Genomic DNA, 20315 nt, shown 5'->3' on the forward strand with positions numbered 1-20315 from the left:
TCAAAGATGTGTACTTAACCAACTTGAACACTTTATCCGGTCATACCATGTCTTGCATAAGTGTAATGAGTAATGATCCTTGGTTGTGGCATAAAAGGTTTGGACATGTTAGTACTAAAACTCTAAATACCCTTAAAAAACTTGACTTGGTTGAAGGTTTTCCTAACATGAAATTCGACTTTGACAAAGTGTGTGATGAATGTGCTAGAGGTAAACATGTTAGAAGTTCCTTTAAACCTAAAAGAATTGTGATCACACTTCAACCATTGCAACTTTTACATATCGACTTGTGTGGACCAATTAGGACTAGAAGTAGAGGTGGTAGTCGTTATGTGTGTGTCATTGTTGATGATTATTCTAGGTTCGTTTGGGCACTCTTCTTAAGCTCTAAGGATGAGGCATTTGATGAGTTTCTAATTTGGTTGACAAAGATCCAAAATAAACTTAATTTAAAACTTGTTTCCATAAGAACCGATCATGGAACCGAATTCGAAAACTCATCATTTGGTGCTTATTGTGATGACAATGGTGTAGACCATAATTTCTCGGCTCCTAGAACTCCACAACAAAATGGAGTGTTTGAAAGAATGAATAGGACCCTTGAAAGTATGGCTAGAACTATGTTATTATGTAGTAAGTTGCCTAAAAACTTTTGGGCCGAAGCGGTAAACACCGCTTGCCATATTCATAATCGTGTCATGATAAGGAGTATAATCAATAAAACTCCCTACGAATTACTACGTGGAAGAAAGCCCAACATTTCATATTTTAGATGCTTTGGAAGCAAATGCTTTGTTCACAACAATGGTAAAAACAACTTGGGTAAGTTTGATCCACGTAGTGATGAAGTTGTGTTTATTGGCTACTCCGACCATTGCAAGGCTTATAAAGTCTACAATAAACGAATCATGTTAATTGAAGAAAGTGTCCATGTCATTTTTGATGAATCTAGTATGCTTGGACAGGTGCAAAATGTGGAAGAAGACGATGATGATGAGGAGTTCAAAATAGGTCTTGTTCGAAGAAAGTGTCCATGTCATTTTTGATGAATCTAGTATCTCTGCCACTGCTTCCTCTCAGAACGCAACAGACCCAACGACTGTTGCCTCCACTTCCAGAAATGAAGCAACTCATGGCAGTGTTGATGACGACCATTCCATACAGAAGGTATCAGTCACTGAGACTGACACTGCTGAGGGGGAACAAGAAACCATCGTTTCAAAGAAGTGGAAATATCAAAGCTCTCATCCTCTCTCAAACCTCACAAGTGATATTAACTCTAGAATTCGAATAAGATCATTTCTCAACAATCTTGCTCATCTGGATGAGTATTGTGCCCACAATGCCTTTCTTTCTCAAATTGAACCTGCCAATGTGACAGTCGCTCTGACTGATGCAGACTGGTTAATTGCCATGCAAGAAGAACTCAATCAATTCAAAAGGAACAAGGTATGGCACTTAGTCCCTAGACCGCCTAACCGTACCATCATTGGTACTAGGTGGGTCTTTCGCAATAAGCTTGATGATTCCGGAGAAATCGTGAGGAACAAGGCTAGACTAGTGGTATAAGGTTATAAGCAACAAGAGGGTATTGATTATGACGAAACTTATGCACCGGTAGCTAGACTTGAGGCCATACGATTGCTTATTGCTTTTGGGGCTCACAAGGGCATCAAGCTCTTCCAAATGGATGTCAAAACCGCTTTTCTAAATGGATATTTGGAAGAAGATGTCTTTGTAGAGCAACCTTCGGGCTTCCTAAACAATGATTTTCCAAAACATGTTTTCAAATTAGACAAAGCTCTTTATGGTTTAAAACAAGCACGTAGGTGTTGGTATGATAGATTGTCTAAATTTTTAATTAAAAATGGTTTTAGAAGAGGTTCAATTGACAAAACATTGTTTTTCAAGCAACAGTCAGATGAACTGTTGGTTGTCCAAGTTTATGTGGACGATATTATTTTTGGTGCAACAAATGATGTACTCTATGCTTATTTTTCGGAACTAATGAAATCGGAATTTGAAATGAGCATGATGGGTGAGCTAGGATTTTTCCTTGGACTCCAAATTAAACAATCCAAAGAAGGAATTATGATCCATCAACAAAAGTATATTAAGGAAATGCTTAAGAAATTTGGGATGATTAATGGGAGCTCACTTCCTACACCTATGATATCTAAGTCCAAATTGGACAAAGATGAGAATGGTAAGAATATTAGTGATAAGGTGAGAGGTATGATTGGATCACTTCTCTATTTGACCGCAAGTCGTCCCGACATTCTTTTTAGCGTTTGTTTATGTGCTAGATTCCAATCAAATCCGAAAGAATCTCATTTCAAAGCGGTTAAACGTATTCTTCGATATTTGATTGGAACACAAGAACTTTATTTATGGTACCCCTTACATTTTCCTTTTGATCTTATAGGATATTCCGATGCGGACTATGCAGGGTGTAGTGTTGATAGAAAGAGCACTTCCGGAATTGCAACGTTCTTGGGTCCTTGCTTGATTTCGTGGGGCTCAAGAAAACAAAACACGGTTGCTCTTTCAATGGTCGAAAGTGAGTATGTTAGCGCCGCTCATTGTTGCTCTCAACTTCTATGGGTAAAACAACAACTACTTGACTTTGGAATTATTTATGACTTCGTTCCCATAATGTGTGATAATACGAGTAAAATAAATATTTCTAAAAATCCAATTCAACATTCTAAGACTAAGCATATTGAGATTCGTCATCATTTCATTCGAGACCATGTAGAAAAAGGGAATGTTAAACTTATCTTTTGCAAAACCGAAGATCAAATAGCCGATATATTTACTAAACCACTTGAAAGGAAACAATTTGAGAAGCTTAAACTTGACATTGGCTTAATTAATTGTTCTTAATTTCATGACTATGATTATATTTTTTCTCTTAAATGATTGATTAATTAGGAACATGTTAGTATGATATTGTTCTTTCTCGTGTTTGCATATTGTTCGTTAATCATAAATTGATATCGTCTTTATGAATTGGTAATCACTCAACCTCATGTCAAGGTCTATGTTTACATGTACACCACTTTGAAATCTTTATATAAATTGTTTACATTTCATTAATTGGCCCAACCTACCCTTACCATCCAACATTTATTTGGCCATTACACATCACAAAATTCCGTCCATTTTCAATAAATCAAACCCACCTCCTCAAATCATTCGTCCACCTACCCTTCAACTTCCCAAAGTCCACCCAATCTCACCTACCAACTATCCATATCCTTACTTACCCTTACCATTTTACTATGGTAAAAACCTCATTCAACACTAAACTATAGCCTACCCATATGTCAAATCAAACATCCAACCCTACCAACGACCCTTCACTCTCTCAATCCGACATGGCTAAACGAAAAGGATCACATGCATTCCCAATCACTCTTGATCCCACTAACACCATTGAACCCGAAACTCCCCTTGAACCATCACCTATTCCCACCCTTCCACTGATCATCCTTTACCACCTGAACCGCCGATCTCCTCTATGATTGGCATAAGAACCCGAGGCTCACAACGCAAAAACTCTACTTCAGTGGGATCGTCATCTGCTACTGTCACTATTTTGGATGAGGAAAATGATGAACAATCCGAGGAGGAAGTGGATCAAAGGGAAAAAGAAGATGTTCCGGCTAAGTCTCAATGAGGGGGTAAAAGAAAGAAATAACTTGATCTCCCCGACATTAATGAAGAAGCCGAGGGTGATGATGTGAATGTTGAAAAGGAGGATACTATTTTGGATAAAGAAAATCCGGATAAAACCGGGTCACCAACAAAATCTGATAAGGGGTAAGGTAAGGAGTCGGGTCTTGATGAGGGAGACAAGGGTGTGGAGCCTAAGAAAAAGAGAGGAAGACTTCAAAAGGGGGTTCCAAAGAAACGAGGGAAACCCATGACAGTGGAAGAACCGAGGAAACCTTTATTCATTGATCCAAATGATTCCGTCCCCTTGACTTCAAAATGGGACGAGGACACTTTATGGGCTTAAATCGAAGCTTTGGATCTTCCTCCCTCTTTTTATCGTCATTGTAAGAGACTAATTTCCAAGGATGTTATCCACTCAACCCGTGTCTATGAGAAAACTTGGCTTGACCGACCCGCTTTCACCAAGGTCCGAGAAATGATAGCTGCTCAACAGTGGGAAAGCTTAATCGAGCTTAGGGAACCAATGTATGCTTGTGAGGTTGTTCAATTCTATGCTTCCTTACGAGTTGATGAAACCGGAAAAACCCTCACTGCCAAAGTTAATGGTAAGCCCATAGAACTTTCTCAATCTGATTTTTCTGAAATTCTTAACATACCCAACGAAGGCTATGACAACCTACCCTCTGAAACCTGGCCTGCCCTTGATTATGCCTCACCCATGACCATTGCCAAAACTGTTTTCCCTAAGGCTGTCACTTGTGGTGGAGTCGGGAACACTCAAATCCCTCCTCCTCTCCGCCTAATTTTTAATATGCTATGTCGTATCCTTTACCCTTCCGGTGACCGCACAAAACTCTCAATTGCCCAACAATACATCATTTACCACATTGCCACTCATCGTAAAATCAACCTCCCTAGTCTAATGTTTCGCCGTTTCTCGGCAATGACCACAAAACTTTACAACCCTAAAGACTCTAGTGTTTTCCGTCTACCTTATTGTATGTGGGATTCTAAAGTTATGAAAGCTAAGGGTGTGTTACTCTCGACAAGTGTGGGTTATGTAAACTGCTATGATGTGATGAGTGATGGGCAGTTTGGCAAGATGTTGATTCGAATTGGTGATGATGGGTTGCACCCAATTAAGTCTCGGGGCAAGGGTCTTGAATCTGCTTCATCTAGCAAAGGTTCGGGTCCATCTTTGGGAACAGTTCTCAAAGCAGTCCAAGAACTTGGTGCATGGGTTAAGGCGGATTCAGAAAAGAAGAATGTTGTTATGGCTCGTGTGGAGGATGCCTTGGCTGGGATTGGTCGTCTTGAGAAGATTGTAGATGGGTTAAAAGGTAAAGTTAATATTATCTCTACTCTCCTCCAAGCAAAGGATGATGGTCCCTCTGAGGAAAATTCTGATGATGAGTCCTCATCCTAGACCTAACCCTTATCCTCTCAACCTATTTTGCCTCTTTTGTTACACCCCTTCCCTTCTTCGTATTATTAGTTTTGGTGGTGTACCCTTTAAACTTGATCTTGCCATGGTGAACAACGTTTGAACTATGTTTAAACTTTGCTTTGTGTTGACTTTTTTATCCTTTCACGATTGCGTTTATCTTTATGTGTTTTCTAACATGTGTTTTCCCATGATTGAACGGTAGCATCATTGCCCTTTTGATGATATCAAGAGGGGGAAAAGGTAAAACTCATGCCATGTCTTTTAGAACTACTTGATTAACCCGTGCCTTGCTCTAAATTTCTCGATTAATCCTTGATATATGGTTTGTGTTCTTATATCTAGTCTATCTTGCTTTAGGTGTTTGCTTTCATATGGTTAACTCTCTCTAATCTAAATGCTCTTGGTGATACTTGACTATACATGAAAGGGGGAAATTTTAAACTTTTGATTTGCATTCGTTTTGTTTGGGCTTGTCATCATCAAAGGGAGAATTTGTTGTGTTCTCTTAATTGATGATGACATACCCATTTTAACTTGTGTTTTCTTAGTTTATTATTTCAGGCTTAATCGATCAATTTGCTTATTCTAATTATTCAAGAATCGTCAAGTAGTTGCTACCCAAGACATAGAGTCATTTGGTCTTGTACCGGTCATATTATGTACAAGTTGGAAGAGTAGAATAATTATAACAGTGACAGTCTGACATACCGTTACCTGTAACGGATAATGATATTCATGACTATCTAGTTTGACCCGTCACACTTGAAGCAAACTTTTCATCTCAAATATTTTACAAATAGGCTCTCTCAAATCTGTTTGGACATCTTAAAATATTTGAAAAAGTGGTGTGGTAAAAAGAGTTTGTAAAGACTAGTTCAAAAGATTTTCCTTTTCATGAAACAACTTTTTCTTATCTTTCCATGAACCTTGTTTGGCTCTTTCCTTGTTTACCAATGCATTGTCCTCTTGCTAATGGCATCTCCTCCTTGTTTATGAAAACCCACAGATATTTTGAGGCTAAATACAAACTCTCTTTTCTTCCTTTTTCTTCTTAGAAGTAAACCCTTTTTAGTGCTAGTTTGGGAAGGTCAACCTTTTTGTGTCTTGACCAAAGGACTTGACCACAAACCCTAGCTTGCATCCTCTCGTCCTTCTTCTGTAAAAGGAGCACCACTCCTCACTTTGAAAGCAAGACTTTTTCCTGAGAATTGTCTTAAGTTTGCAAAATTGGTTTCAAGTTTAAAATTGTTTTAACATTTTGCAAAAGCTTTCAAAGTCTTCAAGTGTTACAGTCAAAACAACTGTTACTTTAAGTATTGAACTCTTTCACTTATGAACCGTTTGATCTTATAAGTTGTCCATATCAATTCTTGTTAAGAATCAGTCCGTGGAAACTTGATCCTTGTAAAACGTTCTAAGTAAGAGTGTATAGTTCTAGGACGGAGTAGTCCTTGAACTTGTGTCGCAACCGGAGTAGGTTGTTGGTGTCGCAACCGGAGTAGGTTGTTGGTCTTTATTAGACCTGGCAAAATGGGTCAGACCCGAATGACCCGACCCGAAAAGGCTGACCCGAGACCCGAAAATGACCCGAATTTGCTTGACCCGAATATGACCCGAAACCCGAATTGACCCGACCCGACCCAGACCCGACCCGAACATTGTCTGACCCAATGTTGACCCGACCCGAGGTGACCCAATCCGAAAAGACCCGACTCATAACTGACCTGATCCCAAATGACTTGAAGTGACCCAAAATTACCCGAAACGACTAGTACTAACTCATATTAATATTATATATATCAAAATAAAGTTTCATTGGTTACAATAATCCCTAATAAATGGTTAAATTTGCAAAATAGCATTTCTTAATCAAAATAGTATTAACTTAAGTGCTTAGCCATTAACTCAAAAGCAACCCGACCCAAAATGATTTATACCCGAAAATGACCCGACCCGAAATGACCCGACAACAGGTCACCCGAAATTGACCCGAAACCCGAAAGTGACCCGACCCGACCCGACCTGACCCGAAATATGCGCTAGACCCGAAATGACCCGACCCAAACTGACCCGACCCGTACCCGACCCGACTGACCCGTTTTGCCAGGTCTAGTCTTTATATTGTACGGGTTTTTAGTAGTCGGAGTAGATCACTAAAATATTCAATAAAAAGCAGATTGGACGTAGGCTTTTGAGTATTAGCCGAACCAATTCAAAAATCTTGTGTTCTATCTTTGCTTACTTTTATTCCGCTGCATTTATTCTTATCAAGCTTCTTTGTTTGCTTTACTTTGAAGTAACAGTTCTACATACTGTCATATTCGTTCTGTAGCTTGTACTTCATATGCTAAGAGACGAATAGCAACAGTCAGAAACATTGTTACCCTCACAGTTCAGCAAGTAGTTACTTTTCAATACTCGTTTAATTCGTCAATATTTATCGATGTATTCACAACTTCTCCACATTATCAAACAACTTACTTTAATCCAATAAAGTTTAAGTTAAAATTTTAAAATAGTACCTAATTCACCCCTTCCCCCTCTTAGGTACTTGATTCCATAAACTCTTCAGCAATGGAAATGGAGGGAACCAGAATAGCACCATGAAGTAGGGGATACCGTCGGCATCCACGGTGCAGAGCGGCGCGAAAAGTAGTGGAAAATTTTTCATGATAGGAAAAGAGGCTGCTGAGGGAGATGCACATGTGGTTTCGGGTACTTTTCTAACCAATTCTAAACCATATTATGTTTTATTTGATTCGGGAGCGACCCATTAATTTATATCAAGTGACCATGTTAAAGTATTGGGATTAGTTGACCTAGTGATAATAAAAGATGAAGTAACAATACCTTCTGGAGAGTCTACACCTTGTTCCAATATATATATATATATATATATATATATATATATATATATATATAATCATATCGGTGAGGTTTTATTTTCTATGGACTTAATAGAATTTCCTTTGGGTGGTTTTCAGATTATCTTGAGGATGGATTGGTTGAGTAAAAATAAAGCCTTTATTAATTGACATCAAAAGAAAGTATCCTTGAAGGGACCAAAGGGAGTAAGAGTGTCTTATAAGGGATTTTAGTAAGACCAAAGGTGAGACTTATATCACCAGTTACCCTAAAGTCTTATTTGAGGAAGGGGGGAGAGTTGATCTTGTGTCACGTGAGAGACTTGCGTGATGAAGTGAAGGGCGCAAAAGAGATTTCTATGGTGAGTGAGTTTCAGGATGTGTTTCCTTGTGAGATTCCAGGTTTGCCACCAAAGAGGGATATAGATTTTAATATTGAGTTAAAACCTGGGACGGAACCTATTTCTAAAGCACCTTACAGAATGGGGCCTAAGGAGTTGGAGGAGTTGAAGAAGCAGTTGGAGGAGTTGCTAGATAAGGGTTATTTGAGGCCAAGTTTGTCACCTTGGGGTGCACCGGTTTTATTTGTTAAGAAGAAGGATGTGATCATGAGATTGTGTATAGATTACAGGGAGTTGAATAATGTGACGATTAAGAATATGTACCCTTTGCCTCGAATCGATGATTTATTTGATCAGCTGAGTGGAGCTGGAGTTTTCTCTAATATCGACATAAGGTCGGGTTACCATCAGTTGAGAGTGAAGGAGGAGGATATTCCTTAGACTGCCTTTAGGACGTGGTATGAACATTATGAATTTGTGGTTATGCCTTTTGCTTTGACTAATTCACCTGCAGTATTTATGGATTTGATGAATAGAGTATTTAGTCCCTACCTTGATCAGTTTGTTGTCGTCTTTATTGATGACATATGGGTGTATTCTAAGAATAAAGAGGAGCATGAGAAGCATTTGTGGATTGTGTTGCAGACCTTGAGGGAGAATAATTTATATGCTAAACTGAGTAAGTGTGAGTTTTGGTTGGATAAAGTAGCATTTTTGGGGCATGTGGTGTCAAAGCAGGGAGTGTCAGTTGATCCAGGTAAAATTGAGGCGGTGTCCAACTGAGAGAGGCTGAAAAACGTGGCAGATGTGAGGAGTTTTCTAGGGTTGGTTGGTTACTACAGGAGATTTGTGAAAGATTTCTCTAAGGTAGCTAAGCCTTTGACTGCTTTGATGAGAGAGGAGAACAGGTTTAGGTAGGATGAGAGTTGTGAGACAGCTTTTCTAACTTTGAAGGAGCGCTTGACCACAGCTTCTATCTTAGCTTTACCTGAAGGGAGTGAGAATTTTGAGGTATATACTGATTCTTCAAAGAATGGATTGGGGTGTGCGCTAATGCAAATAGGGAAAGTGATAGCTTATGCTTCCAGATAGTTGAAACCATATGAAGAAAATTATGCGACGCACGATCTGGAGCTAGGGGCGGTCGTTTTTGCTCTTAAATTATGGAGGCATTATTTTTAAGGAGCTACTTTCAAGGTATTTTTTGATCATGAGAGTCTTAAATATATTTATACTCAGAAAGAGCTTAATATGAGGCAGATGAGACGGATAGAGTTGAATGGAGATTATGATATGGAGAGAGTTTTTACCATGAAGGGAAGGCCAATGTGGTGGGAGATGCTTGAAGTAGGAAGTCTGTTCATGCTTTGTGTTTAGCTATGTCACGAGTGAAGTTGCAAGATGAGTTAGAGAATGGGAATTTGTGTGATAAAAAAAGGGGATTCAGTAGGAGATTTGACTGTTGAGTCAGAGTTGTATGTTGAGATTAGAGAAAAGCAAAAAGGAGACCCGAGAGTAGAGAAGTGGCGCACGGCCATGGTGGAGGGCATGATGTCACGCTTTGTCGTGAGGGTGGATGGTGGTTTAAGGTTTGATGGGAGATGGTGTGTGTGCTTGATGATGAGGAATTGAAAAGAAAGATTTTGATTGAAGCACATTCTACACCGTATTTTGTGCATCCTAGAGGAGATAAATTATATAAAGATTTGAAGAAAACGTTCTGATGGCCTGAGATGAAGAAGGAGGTTGCTGAGTTTGTTTTTAGATGTTTAGTTTGTCAAAGGGTGAAAGGTAAGCATAAGAGACCACGGGGTAAGGTACAGTCTTTAGATGTGCCTGAGTGGAAGTGGGAGAGCATTTCTATGGATTTTATTGTTGGTTTGCCTCGTACTCAGAAGGGCAATAATATGACTTGGGTGAAAGTAGATCGTCTGACTAAGACAGCGCACTTTATTCCTACGAAATATACTTGGAGTAAGGCTGAGTTGGCTAAGGCTTATGTGAGAATTATTATGAAGTTGCATGGGATTCCAAAAGATATTGTTTCTGTTCGTGATTCAAGGTCTATTTCTTAGTTCTGGCAAGAATTGCAAGAGTGTATGGGTACAACTTTGAAGATGAGCACTGCATTTCATCCAGCTACAGACGGACAGATGGAGAGGACTATTCAGACTTTAGAGGATATGTTGAGAGCTTGTGTCTTGGAGTTTGGAGGATCATGGGAAGAGAGGTTAGACTTGATAAAGTTTTCTTATAATAACAATTATCATGCTAGCATTGGTATGACACCTTTTGAAGCTTTGTACAGGAGGAAGTGTAGGAGCCCAGTTTGTTGGGACGATGTCACTGATGTCGTGACACTAGGGCCAAATTTGATCCAGCAGATGGTTGAGCAGGTACATGTAATTAAACAGAAGATGAGAGTTGCACAGGATCGACATAAGAGTTATGCAGATTTGAAGAGAAGTGAGATTGAAATTACTGTGGGAGATAAAGTATTGTTGAAAGTGTCACCAATAAAGGGAATGATGCGGTTTGGCAAGAGAGGGAAGCCGACTCATAAGTGCATTGGGCCTTATGAGATTTTAGATAGAGTTGGTGAAGTAGCATATCGTCTTGCACTACCACCAGCCTTGGCAAGAGTTCATAATGTTTTTTATGTTTCATAGATGAGGAAATATGTGAGTGATCCTACTCATCTGTTAGCAGCTGAGACAGTTGAGATGGATGAGAATTTGTCTTATGTGGAGGTGGCTAAGAAGATTTTGAACAGAAAGGCGAGGTAGACTAGAAATAGTGAGATTGCATTGGTGAAAGCTTTTTGGTCTAATAATAATGTAGAAGAAGCTAATTGGGAAGCTGAAGCCGAGATAAAAGAGAAGTATCCTCATTTATTTGCTTAAGGTATGTTGGTTACGAGAACGTAACCTTTTCTTTTATGGGGGTAGAATATAACACCGCGTTTAATTTTGATCTTAACTAGGGGTAATTTAACTAAAGTATGTGGTGTTTATCATTTAACTATTTAGTTTGGGTAGTGAGGTGTGGTGAACTTCGGGACGAAGTTCTTTTTAAGGAAGGAAGACTGTAATACTCCGCATTTTAATTAATAATTTGTAATTTATAATTTATAATATGTGAATAAATAATAGTTTTTGTCGTAAAAGAAAAGAAAAACAAATAATATGAACCGGGTGTTGGACCGTGTAAGACCACGGGTGATTGGACCGTGTTGCACACGGTTTGGACCGAGTAAGGCGGAGGTAGTATGTGGTTTGGGTGTTATCTATGTACTTAGATATTTTCATTAGTTTAATATTAAAGGAAACTTCCTAGAACCTTCCACCTTCACTTACCAATTTATATAAATACATAACCTATACCTTACCATCATAATTATTTCACATCAAAAACTCAATACATATAATTGTGAGGAAGAGTTTTTGTGAGACAACCTTAAGATGGACTTTTCATCTCTTGCTAATTAATTGTGGTAAGTTGTTTTATCGTCTCACATCAATTACTTACGTTTGACCTTGACCTGCACCTTGACTGTGACCGTGGAGGGGAGGCGTTGACCGACGGGTTTGACCATCGTCGGGTCAATCGGTTATGGGGGTTGTGTTTGTGATGGTTTTTGCGGGATTATTTTAGAAAGTTTACATCTTAAATTCATTAATAAGATTAGTTTGTAATCATATATAATTTAATTGATTGATTAGGTATTGGATTTGTGGAAGAAGGTTTTTAATTATTTGATTGATTTGTGAAGAATTGCTAAAGGTAGGTTAACTACTCAACTATGTTTATTTGGTAATTGGTGAATTATTAAAATATGGATTATTGTTATAATTGTTGTCTTGAGCATATTGTTATAATTGTTGTCTTGAGCATATTATTATAATTGTAAAAGAAGATTGGCATTGCTATTGATATTATTTGGTCGGCCAGGCACGGGGAGGTGGAAGAGCCGTGGTCATGTGCGGTTTTGGTCGGCCAGGGACGGTGGTGTTCGGGGGTTGCCATGGACCTGAGCAGTACACGTGTGGTGCCGATTGTGTGGTGTTTTGTGGTGCCACACGGTTTGGCCGTGTTTATGAGATGGTCTTTGGCTTGTGTTTCTTTATTATATCTTATTGCAGGTTATCGTATTATTATTGTTGTTTAGTTATCCTACTTAACCTCGTGGTTGACCGGTTATTCTTAAACACCTGTGATGAACCAAGTATTGGGGAGCAGATTGATTTCAGGTTAGCTTGTGTGAAGTAATGGATGCTTGAAGGGGAGCTTGGGACGTTATCATCATTTGAGTCTAGAGATCACCTTAAATTATTTAGACACTATTTAGTTTAATTTCCGCTGCAGTTGTTTTAAACGTACTTTGTATTATTTATTTATTTATCTCGTTGGAATTTTATAATAAAACCTTTTGAGACACTTTAATTTATAACGTCTTAAAGTACTTGGTAATTGTTTGTCTTTTATACTTACTACCTCAGGCAACTGAGATGGTGATACCTTTATTTATTTGGGAATGTCTCGCTAAAGGCTGTTAAATAAATGGGGGTGTTACATTGTAATTGCACGGAAAAAGTTTCCTTTATTAGTATAGATAGATAGATATAGATATAATATATTTAAAACAAATAATTAAAAAGGTTTTGTCTAGATAGTATCCTGAGTTTTTTCAATTTTTACATGGCACCCCTTCCCTTTTTAAAACATCTATGATACCCCCAAACTTTCTTATAAACAACTACCGTGACCCTAACACTATTTTAAATCATTTTGCTCCGTTAGTTGCTAATAAGGATGTGTAAATGGCTCCGTTTTTAATTCAAGTGGCGGTGAGTGTACGATAGTGTGGATTTCATGTATTGTGATTATCTACTAACCTCATTTTATCCTTAATCCATAATTTTCACCATTAAGAATTAATTAACCACATCCACTCACTCACCGAGTCACTGCCACACTACGAACAACACCAACGCTCAGCCAGAACAGTCACCTAACAATTACTCACCCACACCAACCACCAACCCCTGCGTACACCCTTTCCCCATTAAATCCCCAAACAACTAATAATACCACCCATTTCTTCTAAGCCCATCAAACCATCTATAAGCATCACCGTCGATGATTACCGACCCTTGTTTAACAACCAATTTCGTTGTACAACCTCTATCCTCCCAAATCTTGAAATTTGCTTGTAGTTAGGAGGTAGGTAGGTGGTGTTAGGGTGGCTGATTCGATGGGAAATAATAGTGTTGGTGGCGTTAGGGTGGCTTCAGGGCTATCCCTGACATTTTGGGAGCCATATGCAAAACTGAAAAATAGGCCTTTAATATAAATAATCTACGTTAAAACCGCAAGGAGTATCAAAACGAATGCATCCTTATGGTTGTATTTAACATTATCCAATTTAAGTTAATAATTTTTAAAAAATATCAACACAAATTTGATAGAATAAAAATAAACCTCAGCACCTATAAATGATAAATTAATTTTCGCTTCAAAAATAACCAGCAAATTATCATTGTCATGGGGTCAACTATTGCAACACCCTCTTCGTACCCGGCCAAGGTAATTGGGAGATGTTACCATCTCGGTTTCTCGAGGCAGTGAATCGGAGATACAATCAAGAAACATTTATTATAAATGATAAGTTTAGTGAATTACATAACCTTAAAAGAATAAATTAAAGAATACTACTCGTGGCTATTATCTAAGTTATCTATCAACTATCCAAGTGCTCGACTTCATGTCCAAAGCGCGGCCCAAATCCCGATCATGTCAACAAGCAAAACCTGTACTTAACCTGCTCCCCATATGATTGAAAATATCATATGGATCGACACATGTGATGGGTCATAATTATATACATATTTATGCCTCACCTTAATTGCTTTTGATACGATTTCGTGCTAAATTATGTCATTTACATGCCTTTTATGTTAGAATGTTGATACATCCGTTTTTCATGTTTAATGCAGGACTGATGCATTTGAGGAGCAAAGGAATGAAATGAGCATCGCGGAGTGGGCATGAAGGGATAAACGAAGCATGGCACGAGAATCCATAAGAATGGAGGAAGAGAAGTTAAAAAGAAAACACGAAGAAAAGAGCTTCTTATTACAATTGCCTACTTTGAAGAGCCATATCTTGAGTTCTACAACTGATTTTCGAGTGATTCCAACTGAAGGTGAAACTTATCTTCTTAGCTTTCCAACGCCGTGAAAATTGCTTATTTCTGACAAGTAAAGAAGAAATGGCGGCCGTTTGAAGTTCAGTGCGCGAAGCAGGAACTTGGTTCCTCGATCTAGTACAGTGAGGCTCGATCGAGGAACCTCCATAATCAATTAAAATTCGCAATGTCAAGAGTTGGGGTTCCTGAACTTTGGTGCCTCGATCGAGTATGACCAGGCTCGATCGAGGAAGTGGTGACTCGATCGAGTAGCCCTAGGCTCGATCGAGGAACCATTATTTTCTATAATTCCCGGAATTTTCCTTAAGTCGGTTATGTTTTATTATAAATACCTAAACTCGTATCCTAGGTTAATTACACTTTATTTTCCGTAATTTAGGATTGCTACCTTAGAAAAACTCTCTCAAATTCTTAGTTTTGTCTTACTATTGTTCTTATTTTCCGGATCTAGCTATTACGGTATTGTTCTTTAATCTTTGCTTTATTATTAATCATTATTTCATCGTTCATCTTTTATGGTTTTAATTATGTCTTCCATTATTATTATTGTTGTTATTCTTTCTATTATGCGTAGCTAAACCTTTAATCTAGGGAGAAAGGGGATCTAGGTTGTTAGAAAAGGGATTATTATGAATTGATTGTTAAATTGCTTTCTATTGTTGTTCAATTATTGTTCTGCTTCTAATTAGTTGATTACTGATCAGAATTGATTAATTAGTATCGCATAAACTAGGATTATCACTGACAGGGTTAAGACTAGTATAGGTCACGATAATTGAATTAGACCAACTTAATAATAACGATTGCATGTTAAGTTAGATCTAAAAAGACATATTAGAATCGACCGATCATATGACTTTCAACAACACAAATTGCTCAATCAATGAATTAAATCATACCCTTTGATGACTACCTAGTGAACCCGAATCACTAGACTCTTTAATATTATTATTATTCATCTTTTATTTACTTTGCAATTAGCTGTTAGAAATTATATCAAACAAACCCCCACCATTGGTTACCTTAAGACATTCTAAACATCAACAAACTAGATAATCACCGCCTCCCTGTGGATTCGACCCTGACTTACAGCTAGCTATCTTGTTAGTAGTAGTATAGGATTTATTTTTACTAAGGCAAACGACTGAAAATAACCTTATCAAATTTGGCACCGTTGCCGGGGAGGCAACAATTGTTCTGTTTGTTTCTGTTTATTTTTGTCTTTTGTTTTAAGGAACTTCAGTTCCTTGAGGCAGTTTTATCTTTTCTTGTTGTTTTCGTGTATGCCCAGGTCTAACAGGTTAGAGATTATACCTTTTGATCCGGAGCCAGAAATGACTTTTCGCTACATACGAAAATTTCAAAGAGAAGTAAGTCAAGTGGAAGACTTGAGTACACTTGACTACGAGCGGTATACTTTCGCGGAAGACTCGTCCTTAGAAGAGGACGCGCTTATTTCTGCACCTGTGATTTCTACAACATCAAAGATGTCGACATTGGCAAGTCACTCCGAACCCACGGTTGATTCTATTCCTAAAGGCTTCAAGCTCCCTACCTCTGATAAGGGACTTTTGAGATCAAGCCTTCTTACATAAGCTTGATAGAGAGGAATTTATTTGGAGGAAAAGTAGGAGAGGACCCTGCAAAGCACATGGAAAAGTTTGTTACTTATTGCTGCTCTATTCCTTTGACAGCTGGGGTGTCTCAAGATCAGGTCAAGCAAACTTTATTTCCTTTCGCCTTGAGAGATGATGCAGCTGAGTGGTTAAGAGACTTAGATATGGAGACCGACGTAATTACCAGTTGGACTTCTCTAGCTCTTGCATTCTACAAGAGGTATTTTCCACCACAGAAAACTAATGCATTGAGAAGTCAGATTACGAGTTTTAAGCAAGGTCTTACTGAGGATTTTAATGAAGCTTGGATACGGTTCAAAAGATTAGTTATGGATATGGCTGAGGACTCTCAAGTACCCATCATTCTTGGTAGACCATTCCTTCACACTGCAGGAGCACTCATAGATGTTAGGGATGGTAGTCTGACACTAAGAGTTGGGGATAACACTATTAGATTTGTTCTTGATAATATTTTAAAACGTCCTCCTGATTTAAAAGCTTCTTGTCATATGATTAATGTTTTTGATCCCACTTATGATTGGCTTGCTTTGTGTTCTGATAGGAATCCACCTGACGCCCTTACTATTGCGTCATATCCATGGAGCAAGGAAGTGGATGAGATAGAGAAGCTGATTTATGGAGATGATCCTCCTCCTGAGATGGTTTATAGCTGTGATGAGAATAATGACATAGAAGCTGAATTGGATGCTTTGGAAGCTAAAATTTTCAGAGAGGAGTCAGTTAGAGTTTTTGATGAAGCTTATATGACAAATGAAGTGCCTTATCTCCTTCCTCAAGAGAATGACCTGAAAACCGATGACCATTGCTCATATGTTACATTAGACTTTGAGTTTGATGAACAAGAACTTTATTTGTCATTTATTTTCTCTTGGACTATTTATTGGTGCTACTTATGCTTGTGTGTAGCACACACACTACTTTTTGATTTACTGTTACGAGCTTTAACTTGTATTGATTATGATTTGTGTGCGCATTTGTTTTAATGCAGAGTATGTGCTCGTCAGGATGGTTCCTCGATCGAGTGGCATGAGGCTCGATCGAGTAACCATGTTTTTGGGATTTATTTCGCAGCTGACTTGATGTGGAATTGCGCGGTTGATGATTTTCCCCTATTTTTGCAGCTGGTTTTGGAGGAATTCTTTGCTCTTACCCGGTATTCTCTTCCCTTGTACCTTCTTTAATTTTATTATCTATTTCTTTTCAATTCCTCTTGTTAGTTGTATCCTTTAGGTTGCTGGATTTATGTGATTGCTATGTTGTAGGCGTCACAATGAGAACACTGTGACATTTAGGTTTGGGGGAGGAGTTTAATCATGTTGTGTGATTTACTTATTGTTGTGTGCTTTTATATCAAAAATCCATAATTATTAAAAAATTTCAAAATACAAAAACACGTTTTTCTTTTGTTTTAGGTCGAATCTTGGTAAATTAAATAACAATGATGTTAAATTGCATTGTTTTTGCATTTGAATCCCAAATAATTGTTCATGTACATTGTTTTGACTCGTTAGCCATGGAAACAAAGCTCATAATTCAAGTCTTAACTATATTGACATGCCTTATATTGATTAGATTTGAAAATATTAAGTTGGTAAACTACTTCAATTCTGAGGTCTATAGAGCTTCCTAGGCCAGGAACATCAATAAACTGGTCTCATTGTCAATTAGGCTTGAGTGTGGTTTCTCCTTGTGGAATGTGTAATATCAAACTGCATAAGTGTGAGATTGATTTCTTGATACTTTTATTGCTTTCATTTGACTAAGTACATGTGTATTGGCGGTTCTTACCATTCAAATAAGCCTTACAATTATCCTCTTTGTTAGCCCGTTTGAACCCTTGTAACCAATCTTAAATTACATCCTATGAGCTACAATCCAAGAATTTGTCTACCTTTTCAGGACAGTCGCAGTTGCTTGTTTGTCATGTTTATTTTGCTATTATGGTTGGGTTGGGACTTATTGTTGTCATGTGGGTATAGCAAGATCATTATTTAGCAATTGTGTTGTATCCTTGTGTTGGAAAAGAAAAATATGAAGCGAAAAAAAAAAGAAAAAGAAAGAAAAAATCGAAAAAAAGGAAAGAGAATTGAAAATTGATTGCTTCATTTGGTTTTGTCAAGGATCAAAAGGTTGGTTGTTAGAGTCTAATGCATATTTTGAGAGTACCTAATTCACTCTCATGTGTTGTAAAGTTGAGATTATTTCTCTAAATTGGGTGTAATTATTATCAAAGATTTGGTTTTTGATTTGGTTTAGCGCTGCGACTACCGTCTTAGCTCCACATATCCATAACGTGCTTTGGCACAGACCATTTATATCCCTTTTAACCCATTTGCCACCCTTATTGTCCTTGATACATGTACTTTTGTCTACATATGATGATTGCATATTAGTTGGGGAAATCTCTATCACATTAGATTGCATGCATGTTTCATAAGTCGAGTGAGTGCTTCTACTTCTTTCTATCTTCACATATAACTCACCCTTATATACTTATGAGTGCATGAGTGAAATCCGCGAGAATCCGACTAATTTTTCTTGCAAGATAGAAAGGTATTTGGCATTTGTCTATAGTATGGTGACTTGAGACTTGAGCTACATTTTCTATTTTCCGTACCATTGAATTTGTTTTATTGGTACACTTTTGTCATTACTTTGTTACAAATATGGGTAGCTTGGGATTTGTATGTGGATTAAACATTAGCTCTGAGTTGTTTATTCGCCATTTGTATGTTTGTCTTTTGTAATTGTGTGATGCTTTGCTTGAGGACAAGAAAAGAGATGGTTTGGGGGAGTTTGATGAGTCATAATTATATACATATTTATGCCTCCCCTTAATTGCTTTTGATACGATTTCGTGCTAAATTATGTCATTTACATGCCTTTTATGTTAGAATGTCGATACTTCCGCTTTTACATGTTTAATGCAGGAATGATGCATTTGAGGAGCAAAGGAATGAAATGGGCATCACGGAGTGGGCATGAAGGGATACATGAAGCATGTCACGAGAATCCATAAGAATGAAGGAAGAGAAGTTAAGAAGAAAACACGAAGAAAAGAGCTTCTTATTACAAGTGCCTACTTTGAAGAGCCATATCTCGAGTTCTACAACTGATTTTCAAGTGATTCCAACTGGAGGTGAAATATTACTTCTTAGCTTTCCAACGCCGTAAAAATCGCTTATTTATGACAAATAACGAAGAAATGGCGGCCGTTTGAAGTTTAGTGCGCGAAGCAGGAACTTGGTTCCTCGATCGAGTACAGTGAGGCTCGATCGAGGAACCTCCATACTCAATTAAAATTCGCAATGTCGAGAGTTGGGGTTCCTGAACTTTGGTGCCTCGATCGAGTATGACCAGGCTCGATCGAGGAAGTGGTGACTTGATCGGGTAGCCCCAGGCTCGATCGAGGAACCATTTCCCGCAATTTTCCTTAAGTCGGTTATATTTTATTATAAATACCTAAATTCGTATCCTAGGTTAATTACGCTTTATTTTCCGTAGTTTAGGATTGCTACCTTAGAAAAACTCTCTCAAATTCTTAGTTTAGTTTTAGTATTATTCTTATTTTTCGGATCTAGCTATTACGGTATTGTTCTTTAATCTTTCCTTTATTATTAATCATTATTTCATTGTTCATCTTTTATGCTTTTAATTATGTCTTCCATTATTATTATTGTTTTTATTCTTTCTATTATGCGTAGCTAAACCTTTAATCTAGGGAGAAAGGGGATCTAGGTTGTTAGAAAAGGGATTATTATGAATTGATTGTTAAATTGCTTTCTATTGTTGTTCAATTATTGTTCTGCTTCTAATTAGTTGATTACTGATCAGAATTGATTAATTAGTATCGCATAAACTAGGATTATCACCGACAGGGTTAAGACTAGTATAGCCCACGATAATTGAATTAGACCAACTTAATAATAGCGATTGCATGTTAAGTTAGATCTAAAAAGACATATTAGAATCGACCGATCATATGACTTTCAACAATACAAATTGCTCAATCAATGAATTAAATCATACCCTTTGATGACTACCTAGTGAACCCGAATCACTAGACTCTTTAATATTATTGTTATTCATCTTTTATTTACTTTGCAATTAGCTGTTAGAAATCAAATCAAACAAACC

At 37.7% G+C, this 20315-nt stretch overlaps 1 protein-coding gene across 1 annotated transcript; it reads left to right on the top strand.

Annotated features, from left to right (window-relative positions):
* Positions 1-8816: 8816 nt before the first annotated feature.
* Positions 8817-11119, top strand: LOC141649353 (uncharacterized). Its single transcript, XM_074458045.1, has 4 exons — positions 8817-9090; positions 9304-9401; positions 10409-10927; positions 11003-11119. Exons 1-4 carry the CDS (start codon positions 8817-8819, stop codon positions 11117-11119), a joined length of 1008 nt encoding a protein of 335 aa, XP_074314146.1.
* The last annotated feature ends 9196 nt before the right edge of the window (positions 11120-20315 follow it).

This window comes from Silene latifolia, chromosome 3 (assembly GCF_048544455.1).
Source record: "Silene latifolia isolate original U9 population chromosome 3, ASM4854445v1, whole genome shotgun sequence".
Lineage (NCBI taxonomy): Eukaryota > Viridiplantae > Streptophyta > Magnoliopsida > Caryophyllales > Caryophyllaceae > Silene > Silene latifolia.

Bases quoted from the DNA above. Each gene is read 5' to 3' on its own strand.
- LOC141649353 (XM_074458045.1), top strand. From the start codon at position 8,817: ATGCCTTTTGCTTTGACTAATTCACCTGCAGTATTTATGGATTTGATG. The intron at 9,091-9,303 runs GTAAAATTGAGG...GCTTGACCACAG, and splicing joins GGGAGTGTCAGTTGATCCAG to CTTCTATCTTAGCTTTACCT. The intron at 9,402-10,408 runs GTGATAGCTTAT...TCTATTTCTTAG, and splicing joins CGCTAATGCAAATAGGGAAA to TTCTGGCAAGAATTGCAAGA.